This window comes from Magallana gigas, chromosome 6 (genome assembly GCF_963853765.1).
Source record: "Magallana gigas chromosome 6, xbMagGiga1.1, whole genome shotgun sequence".
NCBI classification, from domain to species: Eukaryota; Metazoa; Mollusca; class Bivalvia; order Ostreida; family Ostreidae; genus Magallana; species Magallana gigas.
This window is the reverse complement of record NC_088858.1, coordinates 46252479-46273808: the sequence shown is the minus strand read 5'-3', so window position 1 is coordinate 46273808 and position 21330 is coordinate 46252479. Positions and strand designations below refer to the sequence as shown.

Sequence of the window (21330 nt, the reverse complement as noted above, 5' to 3'; positions counted from 1 at the left end):
TAGCCATGGCAATCATATTTAGAACAGCTTTAAGGTGGTATGAGACATCTGTTGATATTATCGTGGATAAAAGTACATTATAATCAATATACTTTCACCTGTTTTGAATTTCTAAATTTTACAACATTTGGCCAAAAAAATACGTTCTGAAATTTTTAGAAAGGTAACAATATAAAAAGCCTTAGTGGGATTGGAACTCATGACTTACAGATTCATACTGAACTCTCTAATTCATTGTGCAACACTGTTGGGTAACAATTTGGAGAAAGAAAATATTTAGAAAATTATATTTGATTTTATTGTTTATTTTGATAGGATGTTCTTCACAATATGGAGGTGTCCTATACCACTCTAAATTAATCTAAATCATCTGTCAAAAGGGCCTCAATTAATTTGAACACTAATTCAAACTTAAACTGGTATCAAGAGTACTCCACATCAGATGACTTCTACTTTTGCAACAGAAGAGGAGGAATGACAACAACTAGGCTTGAACCCAGGATCCTTCAGCTTAAAAACCAACGCTCTACCAACTAAGCTAAAAGGTTAACCTACTAGCTAATGCTAGTAGGAACGAGGCAATACTGAGCCTATACTTGGTATATATACACACTATCACATTTTTTATGACAGAGCATCGCAACAGATTTACCATAGTTGCATTGTAAAATTGGCATAATGGATACGTCATCAAACAAGTAACCCACAGATCCAAAGTTTGAATAAATCAGGGACTTTTACAAACTTGAATATTACTGTTTTGAATGTCATAACATGGCATCTAGATATCTGAAGCTCCACTGTATCAAAGATGAAATATCAGATGACAAAGAATTACTCTTTAAACATGTCATAAATTGATTATGGGTCCTACAGGCTTTTAATCTTTACATAAAAAATATAGGTAATCAAATTTTACAGAGCTCACTGAGGTAAGGTTAACAATGAGGCTGTCAAATGCCTACCGGTAAGTATCTATCACAAGATGCATCACCCTTCGAAGTTTGGTGAAGATAGGACCATAAAATAATAAAGCCATCAAATATTCAATATATTGCTGTCATAATATTTTGAACCCAGGGTTCAATATTTTATTTGGGGTTCAAAATATTATATGACAGCAGTATCAAAATATCAAATGACATCGTACCAGCTCTTTGTACACGTTTTGTCAAAACACTTGGATTATCACTATTACGGGATAGTATGCATATGCCTCATCTTTCGAACACTTTGTCAAAATAGATGGGTTTGGAGTAACAATAGGACAAAGTGACAGGATGAAAAATAATTCTAAATAGGTGAAAGGATCGAAAATTATGAAACTCAAGTACTTTTTACACAGTTCTTCAACCTTCAAGTTCAAGAACTCTGTAATGTTTTCAAAAACTAAAAGACTGAAATAAATTCAAACACTTTCAAAACTGTCTAAACAATGTTGAAATAACGAGTTTACTTCAAACACAACAAAGGGTGCAGTTGCTTGGGAGGTGAAGAAGGTGAAGAGGGGGCTAGCGTGAGTACCCTATAGCTCACCTTGTCTGACAAATGTTTGATTGACATCCAGTAAGATATCACAGCCCTCAATGATCATCCTCTCAATGGACAGGTTCTTTCTGATGTTCTCTGTTTCACTCACTTCATCATGCATAATCTACAAAACAATACAGACTGGTTATAAAATCAGGGATATTCATATGCTTCATATGTTACAGTATATCTGGTTGTTTTTTCTCATATGTCATAAAATCTGCTAAGAAAAGGGGAAAATGCATATTTTTTTCCAATTTGCATCAGTCAATCATTTTTTGCAATTTAAAAAGTTTCTTATGGTTAAGAATACCAGAAAAAATTTCTGAATATTTTGTGATGTATCAAAAAAGTGAAATTACATCATCCTAAAAATTACTGGATATAAAGTATCTACTGGTACTCTTCATTTTCTGATTTTAAATTTAAAAAATATTACTATCATAATAGTATTTAAGTGTTGTACAAAGTTATTGCAATTCTGCCAGGCAAAGTTGTCAAAAGTAAATTTAAAAAAATGTCAGAATTGTGCAAAAAATTTAAAAGGGTAGACTGGTATGACAAACCCATTTTATAGAACATTGAAGATTTTCATTTTACTACTGAGTCAGAGTCTACCATTGATGAATACTATCTCATAATTGAATTGGATAACACAACTCCACTACATAATTACACATGCATGTTCTATCATTAACACCAAACTCAATGACATAAACAAATGGTTTCCAGATTTATGAGTTATGGAACCTTGCACATGCATAGACCATGTTTGGGGAGTCCATATCCATGCATAGACACAGAAAAAAGTTCTCATCTTTGAAGATTCTTTTTATAGACACAAAGCCGGTAGTCATCTCCAAGAATATATTCTTTTTAAATAAACAGAACCAATAAACATGTTTAAAATGTCTCTATATATAGACAAAGACCAATTGCTCACCCTAGAGAGTTCCTCCAGCTTACTCTTAGCAAACTCCAGACTTTTTCGCTCCACATGGTCATGAGGGGTATGGGCCAGCAACTCATGAAGGGTGATGATGTAACGAGGGATCTGTCAAAATCAATAAATATCACCAAACTCACCAAAGTTAAAGTCCTGTGAATTTTCCTATCATATTTTACCTTAAATAGCTGAGGAGGTTATCAAAACCACGAAAACCATTGTTGTTTTTAAAGTTTTCCACATAAAATACATATGGGGTAAATATAAACAGCACATTTGCTTTGACCTTGACCTATAACTTCGAAATTTTCCAACAGGCATAGAATGTCTAATTTAATCTCATTACCACTTACAAACAGGCATTTTTGTTCAATCTTAACAGATTAACCAAATGGGAAATAATCTATGGTATAAAACTGATTATAAAGAGATCTACTATGGTCTTCACATTGACTTGGTTCAATGTCACTGCACACAATTAACCAAAAAGCTCTGTTTAAGTAAAGTATAAGCCAAAAAGGACTAAGTGGACAGTATATATATGCTCTAAAAAAAGATTTTTGTTTGATCTGATATGACCTTGACACTTAATCTTCAAACATCATATAAAGTCACTGCATGCCCTTTAATCAAAGGCACTAAACGAGTGAAGTAAGAGCAGATTGAAGAAAAGGGAGAGAAGATATGCTCCAGATAAGGATTTTTTATACAATTTTGCAATGACCTTCACTTTTGACCTTAAAAATTGGTTCCAGGTCACTACACACTTTTTATTCATCAGCTCTGTTTATTTGAAGTATGAGCGAAATAAGGCTAAGTGGAAAGTATATATCCTCTGAAATAGGATTTTAGCAAGGTCTGATATGACCTTGACCTACAAACTTTATTTCAAGGTCACTGCACACCCTATGACCATAGACACTATGTGAGTGAAGTATGAGCTAGATTGAGCAAAGGGAAGAGAAGATATACTCCGGACAAGCCATCTGATATGCATAGACAGACATAAGGACAGAGAGACAGACTGATTACTATAGGACGCACGCAGTGCATGGCCCTAATTAAAAGATAATTCAGTGCAGCTTATTTACAAAATTAAATAAGTGGCTTAATGGAATTTTTCATGAGTTCTATAAGTTTGAAAAGGTAATTTGGTTGTGCTGTTTTTATCTAAATATAATTATTTAAAATATTATTTCAATAGTACATTTGATTGCAAAAAATAAATTTAACTCACTTAAAAAACATTATACCTGATGCATAGGATATGTAAGAAAGATCTCCAATGTACGATTCTCACACATGGGTTTTTCTTCATAGCGTTTCAGAAGAGTATTAAACTCGGGTCGTTGTTTATATTCGGCCAGAACTTGAAGACTATAATGGTGATTTCTAACATATTCCTGGTATATACACAACATTGGGAGCAGCATATCAAACAGATCTCCTGTATGTACAAAAATCTCAAATTCAAATAGGATAAAGTTGTGGAATCATGGTATTTTATCAATCTATTAAACTAAACATGAAACAATATTTTCCACAGATTAACTGTTAGCTGTAATCATAAAACAATTTTTGATCCTGAACATGGTGAAATGAAAGCCATGCAGAATCCTCTTTTATGATATTCATTATTATTTTAATGAAATTCTTATTCTTATCTAAAATTCACTTGCAGCTATAAGGATTGATACACTTAATATAACAGAAACTGGACAAGAAGGTACTGACCTAAAACTAAAGTGGGCCAGTTTTCTAGTCGAGCACAAAGTCCTTTCAGGAAAATTTGATGTAAAAATAGCAAGGTTTCACTGTTTCCAAAAAAAAGTACATGTATTAATCATTAATCATGTCAATAAACAAATAACTTTAGCTCTAATCTCTCAATAATTAACCTGAAACAGAATTCACTGCTTTTTATAAAACAAAACTAGACAGCAAATTCTGATTAAAGGGTTTTGACAACTTTTAAAAAACAAACAAGCAGTAAAAATTTTACCTGTTCAAGAAAATAGAATTGACGTCCTCATGGGTAATCGGTGGTTTCTTGGAGGAGGCAGCCATTCTTAGTGGGCGGAGAAAACAGGTGACGAGGGTGGAGAGCTGTCGATTGTACTCCTCCTCACACTCCACCATACTGAACACGATGCTGTTCCGCTTCCTCATGCTCTCCGCGTGCGGAGAACGGATGTACAGCTCCACAATTTGTTTCCATCGCCTTCGACACAACCAACCACGGAAGAAACTCTGAACCTGTGACAGGATGTTTATAGAATGTCAGCACGCAAATATTCTTTTTGAATTCCCTATATGCATAAGTAATATTGATATTTGATTCTTTTAAAATTACGGTAGTTTCCTCGCCTCCTTATCTCAAATGATTAATAAACAATATAAATAACACTTCTTAAATAAATAGAATTAAAATATATAAATCATAAAAAAATAATTTTGAAAAATGTTAGATTTTTAGGCCTATCTCACATTGAAATGATCAAATAATAAATATGTTGCCTTCTTCGTTTGATTACTGCTAATGATAATTGTAAATATTGAACATAAAATAACTCACCTTTTTGATTTTTTTAATTTCATCTGTCTCTTCATCTACCTTGGTGGTGGACACTCTCTCTTTTTTGTATTTTTGAAGCTGTCAAAGAAAAAATACACAAAATCTGAAACTTGAACAACATACATAATGAGAAATGAGGAATGGTAATAGCCACTTAATAAGAACATTTAAATTAACTTAAGGTTTACTTAACTTAAACAGAAACAATACTTTTGAAATTGACAGTCATGACTTTATTTTTGACCAGTATATTGCATGCATTTAGGAAGATAACCCTTTCTTTTTATTTGACTAAATTTAGAATAGAACTGCATACCAATTTTTTTACAGCATACACTAAGTGAAAAAAAATTATTTTTAGTGTAGTGAATACTTATCTATTAAGATCAGTTCTATGTAAGAATTAAAATTCGGTGGCCACGCAAGTAGGTAAGTTTTGCTATTTTTCTATCTTTAGCCTTGATAACTATGGCAACAGTTACCCCTAGCAACCAACTATTAGTGTTTTTTTTGTGTTTTACACCTATGTGTGTCCATGTATGAAATATAAGGAAAATTGGTGACTATGCGTGGCCAGATCCTTTTATAAATCTTTGATTCTTACATAGAATTGATCTTAAGTAACATGTCTAAATAATGACCAAATCTGCTCATTCAGTCCTAACTTCAGTGTGCACACATGTTTTCCAAATGAAATGTTTATATTCTTATATTTTCTCCTTCCCTTTATCTTTGAAATTATGCCTGCCTTCCTCCTCCCCACCATCTCTGACATCATGTCTACTATATTCCCTCTGCGATCATGCCTCCCCAACCTCCCCTATATCTCTGACATCATGCTACCCCCTCCCCTATGTCACTGACATCACCCCTGCCCCCTCCCCTCTGTCTCTGACATCATGCCTGTTCCCTCCCCTCTGTCTCTGACATCATGCCTTCCCCTCCCCTCTGTCTCTGACGTCATGTCTGCCAACCCTTTCCCCTTTCTCTGACATCATGCATGCCCCCGTCATGTATGCCCCCTCCTCTGTCTTTGACATGTCTACCCCTCTCCTCATTCTTGACATCATGAATGAATCTGATGTCATATCTCCCCTCCCCTTGTATTGACATTATTCCTGCCCATTCCCCTCCCATCCCTCTGTCTCTAACATCATGTCTACCCCTCCCTCTGTCTCTGACATCTTGTCTACCCCTCCCTCTGTCTCTGATATCTTGTCTGCCCCTCTCCCTTACTGTTTCTGACATCTTGTTTGCCCCCCCCCCCCCCCCCTTACTGTTTCTGACATCTGTGCCCCTCCCCAGTACCTCTGCCCGCAGTTCTTTGACTGATGTGGCCAGTTCCTCAGTCTGTTGGACATAGTGCCACTTAGCCTGCCGCTCACTCTCCAGTATCTGCAGGAGGTGAAGGTGTTTCTGTTCCAGCTCCTCTCGCTGCTCAAGCACCTTGCTGTACCTGACAATGATTAATAGGATCGTTAATGAGCTCCTCACTCTACCTGTCACGGAAATTCCATCCCCTCTACAGCACCGAATCAAAGAGAAATAACCTGTAGTATTAAACAGCCTGACAGGAGTTTTCAATATGTCAGTTTCATCAGGAATTTAGAATTTTCAATAATGGACAATTGAGAACATAACACAATGATTTAATAACATAAAATATGTGACCCTGCATCAGAAGCAGATATATCATCTATAAAAATGAACCATATGTTTCTGTAGGCTTGATACAAATCACATTTTAGTTTGGTTTTTTGCTTAGTCACCATGCAGTAAGATAAAATCAATTCTCTCAATTCAGTGCCAGGTCTCTTCCTAAACATACAAAAGAGTTGTTTTTCTTTGCATTTATCCTAAAGAATAAAGATTGGGACTTGTTATCTATCTTTTTATACTGCTGGTTGTTTGTCCTGGACGTTTTTTATATGAACTATCTATAAGAGCTGAAAGACGGTTTTTTGGTAGGACTACTTGAATTCTTGGAATTTTTTTCCAGGGCTGGGGTGAAGGATATGTAACTTCAATTCTAATCATTCTTAATTAAAATTCATACTTATCATGAAATAATATGGTCAATCAGTATGATTCACAATGTTTTTAATCTGAATAACTTATGATAAGGCATTTAATACCATTTAAACATGAATTATTTTAATCTGTATCTATGCTTAAAAAGGCTGGCTGGTCAAAAATTGGCCATCAGACTTACCTTAAATTTTTAGATGTTATTTTAGAGTCATGAATCATTATTTTCATACTTTTTAGCTTTTGAAGTTAGAATATTTTTCATAATCTTTACATAGAGATTTCTTCATAAGGAGATGAATATATTCTTAAAGTTATGAATTATTATTTTCATATACATTGTGTTTTAGTTTTATTAATAAGTTTGAATATTTTCCGTAATCTTTATATAGAGATTTTCTTCTTAAGGAGATGAACATTATTTTGTCTAAAAATGGCCAAGACAATCCACAGGGGCCAAGCCCGTTTTAACATTAATTTCAATGTAACCATTTATGAAATTAATGTTAAAACGGGCTTGGCCCTTGTGAGACCATCCAGCCCTCTTTTCTGGTTATCTGAATGATTCATGAACAAGTCAATTTGTATGATATGGTCAAATTATATCGTTCATGGTAATATGATTGTTCAGAAACAATTCATGATGTGGTCTGTCTGTATGATATGGACTCAGACTGAATGTCATTAACCTGTATAATTTATGTCGAAGTGATTTGTAAGTCCCAACTACTTATTTTTTAAGTATTCCACTCTCGATATCTCGATATCTCGAATACTTTGATATCTCAAAGTTTTTAAACAGTCCCATCTAGTTCGAGATAACAGAGTTTCACTGTAATACAGGTTGACTAAATGGTCTATTGATTCAAAAGGTCACTCTCTATATGATACAGTTACCAGCTCAGTATGCAATATCATCAGAAACATATGACGGCCAGTCTTGCATTTGCATGCTTTCTAAACATGGGCCGACTTACAATTTTTTCTTGTTCAAACTGTATAAATCATGCTCTATTCTGATTGGCTACTTAACACTTTCATGAAGGGAACCTAATCAAATGTGTTTATGCATCATTCAACAATATGTTTTCATAACATGATCTTTATTTTTGTATTTCCGAAAACTAAAGAATTTTGTTCTCTCCTTGAAAGTTTGAGAACAATAAATATTCATGAAAACAAGAAAAACTCTAAATGAATCGGGTCACAGTCAGTAAGGGTACATAAGAATGACCGTTGCTTATCAGCGTTGGTATGTATGGTCACCATGGTAATTCAGTATCAATTTCTGTTGTCTTTTCAGTTCAATATGATGAGTCTTTCCAGGTAGTCAATTGTTGACTGCGCATATTATATCATCAACTGAGAGGTGTACTCTTAAGCATATATAAGGTATTACAGGCAATTACCTTAAATGAAGTGTACTTTGACAAATCCTTACTTCGCAATTGCATGGCTTCCAACAAAGTACCCTGCCATTCCAAACCTCTTTTTTGGAATGTGGTATTTCATGGTATTTCATATTCTGTTCGTGCGATTGGTTTTTGATCAAGTGCTTTCAAAGCCTTTTTATAAATGATATGATTTGCTACACATGAAGTGAATATGAGCTAGTTTATTTGATGATTATAGCACTGAGAGCTCTCATGGTATGATCAATCAATGCTCTACATTCAGAAACATGATCCCTGATTTTCTTTCCAAGCTCTATGTTCGAAATTTTAGTTAAATGTGTTGGGTTTTCTTTTTCTCAGTACATGTACCTTCTACTGCACTATATACCATCAATTGTATAGCACATATGTCATACTAATTAAATATACTATATTATCTCCCTCTTGATTTGTGGTGGTACATAATTTTTTTATGCAATGAGTTCCTAATCCTCCATTCTGTTAATTATACACATGTACTAGATTCCAGTTATAAGTACATGTGTATAATTAGCACGATTAAGGATAAATAACTCTAGTAGAATGGGATTGGTTCCGAGGTGTGATTGGTCGATTATGACATTGAGTCTCTAATCTGATAGGCTACACATATTCATGATGAATAGTGATTGGTTGATTATGACTTAGAGTCTCTAATCTGATAGGCTTAATTAACACATGTCCATGATGAATACCGGGTAGTTATCTATTATTGAGTGATTGGTTGCCTGTTTACCCTCATATTTAGGTAAATGATCCTCACTTCTGTAGAAGCTTATTTTCCATAAAAATTTTAATACAGAGAATTTTTTTTCGTTCTCTAATAATTTTTATCCAATTAATTTGTTGCATATTAAGACACACCAATTCTGAATGCATGAAAAATACTTAAAAGGTGTCACATTACTCAAAAGAACCGATGAGCTATGCACTAATGCTGTAAAATAGCAATTACGGATTAAAATCATGGATTTTCTAATCTTTTTATCGATTATGGGCATTTTGAACAACAATATTAAGCTTATGCAGTGATAATGACCCTAGAATGATGTTTCAGTGTGGTGCACTGGCTGAATGATGCGACAACGATACCCTTCCATTGGTTACTTACGGAGCCCGCTTGACATGGTCGATCCAGGCATTGCACTCTGCCTCGGTGTCCGAGCGGAAGTCTATCTGCCTGGTTATCTCATTTTTTTGGCTCTTGTAAGTTATAGTAAAACAATACTGAAACGAAAAAAAACAACATCTTTATTGTTTCCTTTAAAGATAGGACAAATACATTAAATGAAAAGAAATTAAAAAATATGAATGTTGTTGGTACATAATTATAAGCATCATGATGGCCATATAGTACAATAAAGTCTGCATATTAATTTAAAGCAACCTGAAAGAGTATAAATAAGGGTTTAATGGATACAAAATTTATGTTTATTAGTTAAATTCCATCCTATAAACTTGCAATTTCTGAATCTTCAGCTTTTATTCTGAAGTATAAGGACCAAATACATGTATATATCATGTGATATTCAGAAGGAGCCATTATTACTGTGACAAACACTATAGCTGAGGCTGACTGAGTAATGCCGGGATCTACTAGCTGCTGAGGGTCATGTTTCAACCGTCAACAACACTAACGGTGTTTATAGTCTACTTCTACCATACTTAATTACTTAATTAATGTCAAGCAATGATGGACTGCACCAAAGTCGCCTGGCGCTGAGGTATAAATTACATGGACTTGCGCCCTTCATTGGCCCGAAGGCGACCATGCATGTTGATAAACAAACACACTCATTAGCCCTTGGCTTGACCTCTCCAGATACAAACAAGGTGTTGTACATTTCCATCTGCAATACAATACTCCCACACTGCGTTCTGTAGTTGAACTTTTTTTTCCGGGGATCAAGTTTTAATGCCCACTGATCATTGGACATTATGATTGTAAATATATAATCAATATTTTTCAGCTAGTTTAGCAGTCTTCTTGGAATCAGAAGGACTTGAACAGTTTGTTACACTGACAGAAAACAAATACTAACAGGCCTTTTTTATTGACACTTCGGTTTTACCACCTCAGAAACTTGGAGGTTATACTTGGGATTTTGGTGGCAAATATGTAATCTGCAATAAACATGTTTTAGTGAATGGCTAACTACGATACTAATGAAAAAATTCAGAGGAATCATATCTGCAGGTTCGCTAAGGTTCAAGTACTGTAATTATAAAGTCCTGATTGTAAATCCTGCAATTTAGATTTTTTTAAAATTTAAAACAAAATTTTACCAATCAAGCATCTCCCTTTGCTGTCTAAATATATATATATATTATACAACGGAGGGCAAAGAACAATAATACTAGATGCTGAGTTGTAGCTTGATGGGAAATTTTGGTTGATGGAACCGACCATTACCAAAATTTCCCATATTGTTACAGTTCTGCAGTTACAATAACATACAAGAACTATTTTCTTAAATCTCTGTAAATCAATTTCAAAAGATTGTAGATAAAATCAGCATGCATATTTTTGACTTAAATCATGCTAATTAATTGCCTAATTTTGAAATAGAAATTCAAGACTTTATAGAGCAAGAATGTGCTGAGCATGATCTAATTGTAGATACTTAACAAATCAAAGCAAGTAAATCCGAATGGTTTTAACCCATTGAAAACTATTCTAGAATCATGATTTATCTACCAAATGAATACTCTCATCAATTATTTCAAGAAAAATAGAAAACTTAAAACCAAGAAGAAAACTTGAGAAAAACAACTGAGCACCAATGTGTGTAATGCAAGAATATAAAAGTGGTATGGAAAAAAAAACTGAGGAGAAAAAAGAAATAAATGAAGATGTTTTTCTAAAACAGTGCTGTAGGAGAAAACCAAAATGTAGAGGCTGTTAAAATTCTACAACTTGTGCATAGAAAGCCTCCTGGCAGAATCTACGGCTGCAGTGAAAGAGAACCAAACATCTAGTTACCTCTAACTTGTGAAATAATCCGGCCCAGTGTTTCGGGAGACTCTACAAAAATCAAATCGCCTGTAATGTGCAGCATAAATGGTATGGAAATGCCATTGTGGGATCAAAAGGACTCGGAAGAAATTTCAGCTGCGTTAATTTCATTCTTGATTAATGATGTACTATTTAAGAAATTTATCATTTTATACTTTGAAAATGAACAATCCATAACTTTAAACTTCATCAAAATCCACTATGTGTATGGTAGGAATAGCTGATGGTTTACTTCAGATATATTAGTTTAGTCATTAAGTTATTTTTTTTAGATGTACTCATGATTTCTGGAGATTTTGTTCAATCTTCATGTATGCCTAAGTGGTTAACTTTCCAAAAATAGATGTCATTGTCAGAAGCTGAGCATATACCTTCACATTTGTTATGCTATCAACCGGACTCCATTGCATTAAAATTGCACATCATCAAGTGGAAAATGATCAGGGTGATTAATCACACCAATTGATTTGATTCCCAATAGTATACATACAAAACCCCCTTTGAGCACTGCTATTTGCAAATTTGTTTTAATTCATCAAACTGCAGCGTTTCTGCATGCCATCAAACATGACTTCCTGAAACAGTCTACCTAACAATAAAAATTTTGTTATTGTACAAGTCAGTCTGAAAGATTGTCATGGAAATAGAGGCTTGTAGTCCTTAAAAGTCACCATGAATATTTGATATCAGGAATTGACACATCAGTGCCCCGGTGATCAGAAAAGTTGATGTTTCTAAGTAATTTCTACAAGAGGTTAGGAAATTAGCAGGAAATGAACTCCGAAGAAATAATCCATGGGGTTTGTACAACTCATTTAAAAATCTGGCAAACGATGGACTAGGTTTTCTATGCTGTTCTTGTCGACTGAAAAACTTACCAATATTCACTGCAAATTACTCACTGGCTAGATATCTGTGATTTTCAAACATACCTTTTTTTCATAGAGTTAAAACCACAACATTTTCACTAGCTTGCACTTTTAATATCGTAGGTTTATTTCCATTTATTTTAAATATGGTTAATATAGAAATAAAAAATTAACAAGATTGAACAGTTCAAGTTCCCAAATAAGGAAGATAATTCATAAATATTCATAATTATAGATTAACCATTCTTAACTTTGAATACATAGATGCATAAACATATTATTTATTATTATTGCTCAAAACAAATCTCTGCTGTAAAGATTCATCAATTCGTTTAAATAATCTAAAGAAAAGGAGACACAGAGAGAAGACAATTATTTTTACAATTCATCAGGGAAACAACAATTGATACCAAGGAATGATGGCTGCTCTCTGCAACAGAGAAGTTGTGGGAAAATTCAACCTTAATTCACACATAATTTAAACTTCTCAACTCAAAATCAATACAACATACATTCCATACTGAATTTCTGTAGCGTTTTGATCCCTGAGGGAGACAACGGGAGGAGATACAATAGACTCCTTTAAGGTATGTCTCACAGTACTAATCGAACACTCCTCAAGGTTTCTAATGCATCATGGGAGTTGATCTAATCCAATGATGAATGATGCTGTATGGTTTTACAACGGAAGAGAGAGTAAGCATTTGAAATCCCTGAGAATCAAACACTCCAATTCATAACAGATTTTAGGCTAACATTATTCATTATTCATGGGTGCTTACAACTTAATAATCAAATGCATGGCATATTGTCTACTCCACAAAAAGTGCAGATAATGCAACTTTAAAAAAAAAATCAATCAAGTTGATAGCAACATTTGGTATCATATTTGGATGCAATTTGGTTAAAGTTTAAAGATTATATAAGATATGAAGTCTCTTATTATTCAGAATCATATTTATTTTGAATCTCATAATAGATCTATTTCAGTAGCTAGCATATCATAATCACATTGATTTTTTCCCTGGACTCAAAATGTCAAGCTTATCTATATGTATATTAGCAGAACTTCATTATGTTTGGAAAGCTGGCACATATATCTATTTGCATGATGTTAAGTACAATAGTCAGGACAGTCACTAAATATTTTGGTTCTCATATACGTCTAGGTCCTTTTTAACAAAGAACAGTATGAACGTTTTAAAGTACAGTAATCTGAGGGAATTCTTTTCATCATAATTCAATTATGAAAAATATTGCATAGAAGCAATTTTACAAAGAATTTGAACAAAAATGGCAATATTGCATATAAGCAATTTTACAGAGAATTTGAACAAAAATGGCAAACTATGCAAACAAATTCTGAAGTGAAAAAAATAAGAGGGTGTCCACAAGTATATGTAATATGTGATAAGGACAGGCATGTAGCATTTGTTGTTCTAGCAACAAAATGTTTTCTTAAATTTTCATATGAGCCTGATAGACACATGTGAGCGTAGCAGGATATATATATCAACTCTGCAAAATCTGCTTAAGCCCTGAGAAAGCTGATATAGATATTGTAAAATTAGCTGTATCGTATAGAAAATGTATTTATTACTATAAGTATTCAATGAATACATGTACCTGTGTATTTGAGAAAACTGCATGAACCAATAAACTATAAATAAATTTTAGGTCAAAACTGAATTTTAATTGGAAAATATAAAAGTCCTTTTCAGAACTGCAATGACTTTTAAATTATTGAAAGTCAACATTACTGGCTTTTCAATTCTAAAAATAGGAAAATATGAAAGTCCATGTCAAACAAAAAATTATTGAAAGTCAACATTACTGGCTTTCCTCCTTCTATTTTTATAGCAAGGTAGATACATTTGCATGTATGCAACTTTAGGAACATAAATGGAAGTATGTTTCTATTTTCTTAACAACTGTCAATTAACAGATATACTGTTAATACTAACTACTGTAACTTACTGTACTAACTAACTACTGTAAACTTTTATTTGCCACATTGAACTTTATTTTGCATTTCAACAGACTTAAACTTATTTTCACGACCAAGCCTTATCAACACCCTTTTTGTTATAACAACCAAACAATGATAATTGGCTTGCGGCGAGAAATATTTGCGACGAAACTCTAGCAAAACTTGCAAAATTTCTCGCACATGAGTAAAAGTTGCTTTACAGTATTCATCTTTATTTCAAAGATTTAAGTCAAGTGTGAAACACAGTTGTTATCGATAATAGACAAGTACATTGTACTGCTATTCAAAATGATGTGCGGTTATTCTGAGCTTAACACCACACTGCAAATACAAAACAGCCATTTATATTAATATTGCATCAAAATCTATAGATTCATCATACACTAGTTTGATCTCATTGAGGCAGCTGGCTCAATTATGATTGTTCAAGAGAACCCAAGTCTTTGTAAAACAATGCAGAATAGCAAATTGTTTTTAAAGAACAGAGGCAATCTATCCCCGCAGTGACGATTTCTCAATCAGGGTGCCCTTAAAAATCAATGACACAGACACTTGTCACTGATGGAACAAGAAGATTCATCATTTATTCATGAACCTTATATTTTGACTCACAATAATAAATGAAGTGCTTCAGATCTCTCCATTTACTGGATGATAATCATCCTTATTTTCGTCGGCAGAAATCTACATGTTGTCAGTCAATAGAACCTGATGAATTTTCCAACCCCAACCGACAGACAACTTTGTACCTAAAAGTACTGCAGTAATTATCTCTTGCAGCTTAATTTAATCAAGGGCATGACATTAATTAACATTACCAGAAGACATTTTGAAAAAAAATCCTGACATTCAGTGAATATTATTTATTTCTACCATACCGATTGCAGTGTATTGAAAAAATTGCATCTATTGTTTGGCTTTGGAGGTTTTCTTTTATATATCCATCTTGCAAAAGAAAATAATCCACCTGTTACATATACATTACAACACGATGTATTGATTTGCTAAATAATGCCCGTACATGCTGACAAGTATTAATCCCAGGGTCTTAGATTTGCATGTATACAAGCAAAACTTAAAATGTACTGCTGTTCAACGGTTATATAGGTTGCAGAAAAAAATTCATTATGTCCAAAATATGACGGGGCATGGCAAATACATAATCCTGATAATCCTCTGTACTAATTAACCATAATGGTCAAAATGGTCAAAACATCATGGTCACTGCTACACACTGTAACTGAGTATACTTATATTAGTAAGTTTTCAAACAAACTACTTTGTATATCAAATCAAGTGACCGAAATACTGAAGATTCGCTCCAATTCTAAAGCCACAGGTTCCTTTATAAAAGCATTTAAAAAACACTGGCAAATCGTAGAGAAAATCAGACTTCAGAAATCTTTTAAGTTCTAACTAAGCCAAAAACACAGAGAAAGATTTATGATAGGAAACTTGTTTTTGTTGAAAGCAATTTCTTTCTTCACATGAAATGCACAATTTCATGAATTACTCAGATTGTGAATTATGTAACAACCCCGTATTAAAAAAATACAATTTTTCTCAGGTTGCTTCACTTCATCATTCAATACAGATGGAGTAACTTCATCCAAATTCAGCAGCATGACAAAATAATAGCTAGAATGTACAAAGAATTAAGTATTGGTATGCTCATGATTTACTTGCAGTTAGAAGGTTACAATATTTTAATATTTACTGAAAGTACGGAGTATAAATAACACATCATCATGTTATAACATTTAGTGTACTACTGGCTGCTGAATCATAATTTAACCCCTATTATCTAGGCTCCCAATGTTGGTTAGAAGGTTAGTTTAATCACAATGAAATCTGGGTGCATTGTACTTCACAATACTTCAGGTTCAAGAATCAAGTTGGCAATAAGGTCGACTTTCAGCGATTTAGCACAAAAATAATAAAGAATCTTTCTCTGTGGTCAATTGTTGAAATGTGTGGGTGATCATTTCATTCACAGCTTTTTAATGGTTTATAATATAGGATGTAAAATTTTGCATTTACTTGTGTAAATACAAAATTAATATTCTGTTTGGTATTAATTATTTAAGGTTATAAATTCATGGACAAAGGGGGGGGGGGATAAAATCTACAAAAACTTATGCACCATGAGTTTCAAAGATTCAACAGTAAAGAGTGTTGGAACTATTTAGAGAACTCTAAAGAAAAGCTAGATGTGTTTTCAGATTTCTATTATAAATGATTAAAGAACAAAAAACACTGCAGTTTCATCATTTTTTGTTTCATACAAATTTTTGTGGAGTTGGATCCTTTGCACAAAATCAATGTTCATAGAAATTATATATGTTACAAAGGATGTTACTGATAGAATATTGTCCTTGACTTTACAACACATATCCTTAAAACTGTAAATTTTGTTAAATCTAAGAAAATAAGTACCAGAGAATATCATTGAAGCTGTAGTATCTTTTCATTACATTTTATCCTCCAGATATAAGCAAGCATCCACCTATAGTTTGATGTAAATCATGCCTTCAAAAGCACTATTACTGAGGCTACTGCCTGCCATTTTTACTTCAAAGAAGACTGATCTCTGAATGCTAAATCAGAGAGAGAGAGAGAGAGAGAGAGAGAGAAAGAGAGAGAAATTTAGTTTTTCAAAAACCATAAAAAATCATCTTTTCTTAGATGTACAATTGCAATGTACATGCTGTAAGCATTTTTTCAAAGCTATAAACATGCATTTCTAATACCCAATATTCACCATTTATGAAACATTAAACATAATTATTTTCTAATCTATAGAATCTTCTCAACAACTTCTAATTATAAGCTAATCATCCAAAATCATTTCCCCCAGCATGGATCACATTGCGTACCGCTTCAAATTCCTACAGCCTTTCTTCTACTCCATAGCTCCAACAAATTCAATTTCTTATTTGAAATTAATTCGGACAAATCCCGAGTGCTTCATATAGACAGAGATGCTGCAGGTGCTACAGAGAGAGCCTTTTTTACCCTTATAATGCAGTTAATTTTCCCCTGAATTTACCATGGAGTAAGTTAGTTTCCAACATGATTTCTTACAAGCCTGGAATTTGTTTTTTACCACTATTGTCAAAAACACTCTATAACAATTCATCTATTCAACTACGATTTTTTGCCCACAGATGCGATAATTGACAATTTGTTTGGAAATCGTGATCCATGGTATCAGCAGTTAATGATGAGTATGTTGCTAATCAATCTTTCTTACTCTCGGAATTTTCCTCCTCTACTCTTATTAAAGTTATTCAATTATCTTACCCAACTTTCACTCTTCCTTGGTTTTTCATATGATAAGTTTTACAGTTTAAAAGGAGACTTTGACTACATATGGCAACTTTACACCCCAGAAACTTAATCCTTTCAGACTCAGTAACTTAACCTGATAACTTTCAGTTTCAGCAGTTTTCAGTAACGTTAATGTTAGTTTCGCATCTGATTTCGCTAAATGTGGGGCATAAAATATCTGCCTAACTATAAATACACATTAATAAAAACATTTCATATATTTCTGCAATATATAAGAGCCCTAAAATGCAACAACACTCATTATTACACGAAATTACGAAACTTTCCCTTGCCACCTCTTCTCGCAATCGAATCTTCTCGAGTCGAGCTTTTTCGACAGGGCTCGGGAAAAACCAATAAACAATTAGGCCTAGACAGTAACCAGTTGCCAAAAATTACAACTCGACTTGTATCTTTTATTCATATTTTTGAACAGCAGTTGTATATCGTAATATTATAAAGAAATTAAAAGTGAATATTCCCTGCTCAGATTGAGACTAAGTTATGCATGCATCAATCAAAGGGTTATGAGTTTCGACAGAAATCCAAAACCCAATTTTTGAAAGAAAAAGAAAAAACAACCAAAACCTTATAAAAGTAAAAAAAAAAAAAAAAGCTAACGATTTATAGCTTAATAAATACGAACATTTTCCGAGCATTTCATAGCACCAGTTTGTTTATTCGCACGAAGAAAAGAAAACAGACATTTGGGGAAACTTCCTGAAAGACGACACCTACGCCGATTTACCATTGTATAAGGCGGATCCTTGTCTGTGCTCTAAATTATTCATCCAAACACTGCCTAGTATTGGTTTTGATTCTAAACTCCTAAAAAAAACGTGATCCAGTATCTGGTTTTGAAATTTTAATTTCGTTAAATTGATCTCCAACTGACTGTCATTGAGATAATTGATGAAAAACTTATATATAAATATCGTAATTTCCAGGAAATTTGATTCTGACCACAGAGGCAACATCGATTGACATTTCCAGTCCAAATGTATAACTAGTATAATTATAGACAAATGATAATTGTACACACGTGTTTGATTTTGAAGAACGTATCAAAATGTGCCATTTTTTGCGGTCAAAATACCGTCTACATGTTTTCACTGTAAATCAAAGCTTGAATATTTCTATCAATTTTACGGTATGACAATGATATAGATAAAACATATGTCGCTAGCATACTGTTATATACATAGGTTGCGTTAAATCTTATTTATAAATTTCGTAATTACAAGGGTTTAGAATGTTATCTGTAATCTGAATGGAATCAATTACAGGGCAGAGCTTCTTTCATGTCGGAGACAGATTTTGAGTTTTCCCTGTAATCACAATTTAGTCACAAGGAGAGAGAGAGAGAGAGAGAGAGAGAGAGAGAGAGAGAAAGAGAGAGAGTCCTTGTAATCGCAATTTAGTCAGAGAGAGAGAGAGAGAGAGAGAGAGAGAGAGAGAGAGAGAGCATGCATGTTTTAAGGTTAGTAACCGATTGGTCTCGTCGTCCTTCTCTAACCAATGGGGAAGATATCGTAAGCTTTAAAATTCGGTCATTAGAAAAAAAGTTACTCCAACAAAAAAAAATATACAATGCAACCGAGGACGATTGCATATACCAGTACCTTGTCTCGAGTGAAATCAATGGGTTCAGACTCTTTGCAGTAATTTCTGGAAAGTCTTGTTTTGGGGCGAATTTCGGTTTGAAGGTCAATAACATTTATTGGTCATTTATTTCAATACAGCAGCGATATTTTCAGAAGAAATGATTAACGACATTAGGTCCCAACGATCTAGCGAGAGTTATCACGTGACGCAATCCGCGGGAATTCTATCTCGGTTGCAGACGAGGTGTGAGTTTGGCGCTTCAGACCTTTCTCAACAGCAGCAAATAAACACCCCAACAGCAGACAGATTCCGAATAGAGTCGTAATCTAATTTTGTCACCCGACTTTGATTTGTATTGCTACCACAACTGGAACAACGACTCTAGGACCTACTATCACAAAATCGCGATATGCTGACTTTCAAATTTCTAACTTAATTTGGATTCAATTCTGTGAATCTGAATAAATGTTAATTTGCTCAAGCATGAATGCAGTTTCACGAATCGACCATCTGGAAACGGAAGAAGTTGATAGAAGATGATCAGACCATCGCCTTCCATTGTGGTTTGAACTCAATGGACATTGACCTATGACCCTTTGATTGATGGATCCATCAGTTTCACCGCGAATCGGATTGTGTTTTGAAAAATCAATAAAATAATGAAGAGCTAATTTTAAATGAAAATTTATAAGTAAAATTTTCCGACAGCTTCATTTGAAACTAATGATTAGCACTATGAAGAGCCATGTTTGGATGAGTGTCAAATCTAGTATCACACTACAGCGTCTAGGACTTGAATTACAGTCGTTTTATGGTAATTGATTGAGATTTCCTTACATATTAATCATTGTTTATTGATTCGCTGTCGCCGATAGCTGACGACAGAAGATCGGGTTCATAAACTTGTTCCGATTTCGATAAAGCAATTGTTCCAACATCCAGGGCCATTAAAGCACGTGATATAAATTAAGTATTATCACCGCAGTTTATTGCGGAGCTAATCAACTATTCTTGCGAAATTCTGAAACCGGGGGAAACGTATGCATTCATTCATTTTGCCGTTAAGGTGCAAAATAAGCCGAGAAACTCTTGATATGCCACAATAGCTCATATAAGCAATTAAACTACGGAATGAAGAACAACCTTGAATCCATATTTGCCATGATTAATAATAGTATTTTGAAAATCATCTAGATATATCCTCCAATGTTGTACAACTCATAAAATCTCTACCACCAAATCAATGCTTTTGCCAGCCGCAACAAAAATATAAAATGGGTCACACGACAATGAAAAATTGCCCCGAAGAAGGTTATTTGTAATATTCTATCAACACTTTGAAACGGGCAACTTTGGTTGGCCTGAATAAAACGCTGTTAATGCAACGTCATTCTATCTTTTTTCCATTTACCCAAGAAACATTTTGTTCATCATGTCCCTGCACCCCTCTTAGAAAGATTTTTTAATCAGTTCACACACGTATCGCATGTGCAATCAGAGGAGAAAACATTTGAAGTTATGGTTAAAAGCTCCATCACCATTGATGAAGTACACTAGTTTCCAGCAGATCTGTAGTTTTGGATAAACCTTTAAGTAGCAACCAGCTGATCTCCGTATTTGCGTACATACGGCTTTGAAGATGGATGAATATGTTTAATTAATATTTACAACCAGTGACGGCAGGTGCGCGAACAGTAATGACTGTCTATATATCGCGATACGGCTTGGGGCAAACGAAATACAACCAGAGCACTGCTGCCTTACACCTTATTGTGACCGTCTCTCGGAAGCGCGTCTTTGCATGACGCCTGAATCGGCGGCAATCGCATCAAGTTGCCAAACACGAATGTCTTGACAATATCTTTATTTGTAATGGTTCCCATCTATTATGCATTTGAATATTTTTCTTCGGAACAAAAGATTTCCTTATTCATTAAGGTTTTCCGTTACAACGGAAGACCTTATAGTGATTGTAATGTTTTCTATTATCATTATTATTATTTTTCAT

The 21330-nt window shown here is 33.8% G+C and overlaps 1 protein-coding gene across 9 annotated transcripts in view; it reads right to left on the bottom strand.

Moving 5' to 3' along the window:
* LOC105346952 (ras-specific guanine nucleotide-releasing factor 2) overlaps nt 1-21330 on the bottom strand; it is a 62823-nt gene that overhangs the window by 28484 nt on the left and 13009 nt on the right. For 5 of the 9 annotated variants that reach the window (XM_066087735.1, XM_066087737.1, XM_066087736.1 and 2 more), the window contains exons 3-11: nt 11496-11537; nt 9624-9739; nt 6360-6507; nt 5052-5129; nt 4479-4732; nt 4211-4290; nt 3730-3923; nt 2474-2584; nt 1537-1654 (exon numbers count right to left, since the gene is read on the bottom strand). In XM_066087735.1, coding sequence (XP_065943807.1) covers nt 1537-1654; nt 2474-2584; nt 3730-3923; nt 4211-4290; nt 4479-4732; nt 5052-5129; nt 6360-6507; nt 9624-9739; nt 11496-11537 — 1141 coding nt within the window. The remainder of the gene's footprint in view (nt 1-1536; nt 1655-2473; nt 2585-3729; nt 3924-4210; nt 4291-4478; nt 4733-5051; nt 5130-6359; nt 6508-9623; nt 9740-11495; nt 11538-21330) is intronic. The other 4 variants (XM_066087740.1, XM_066087742.1, XM_066087743.1 and 1 more) reach the window with 1 other exon arrangement.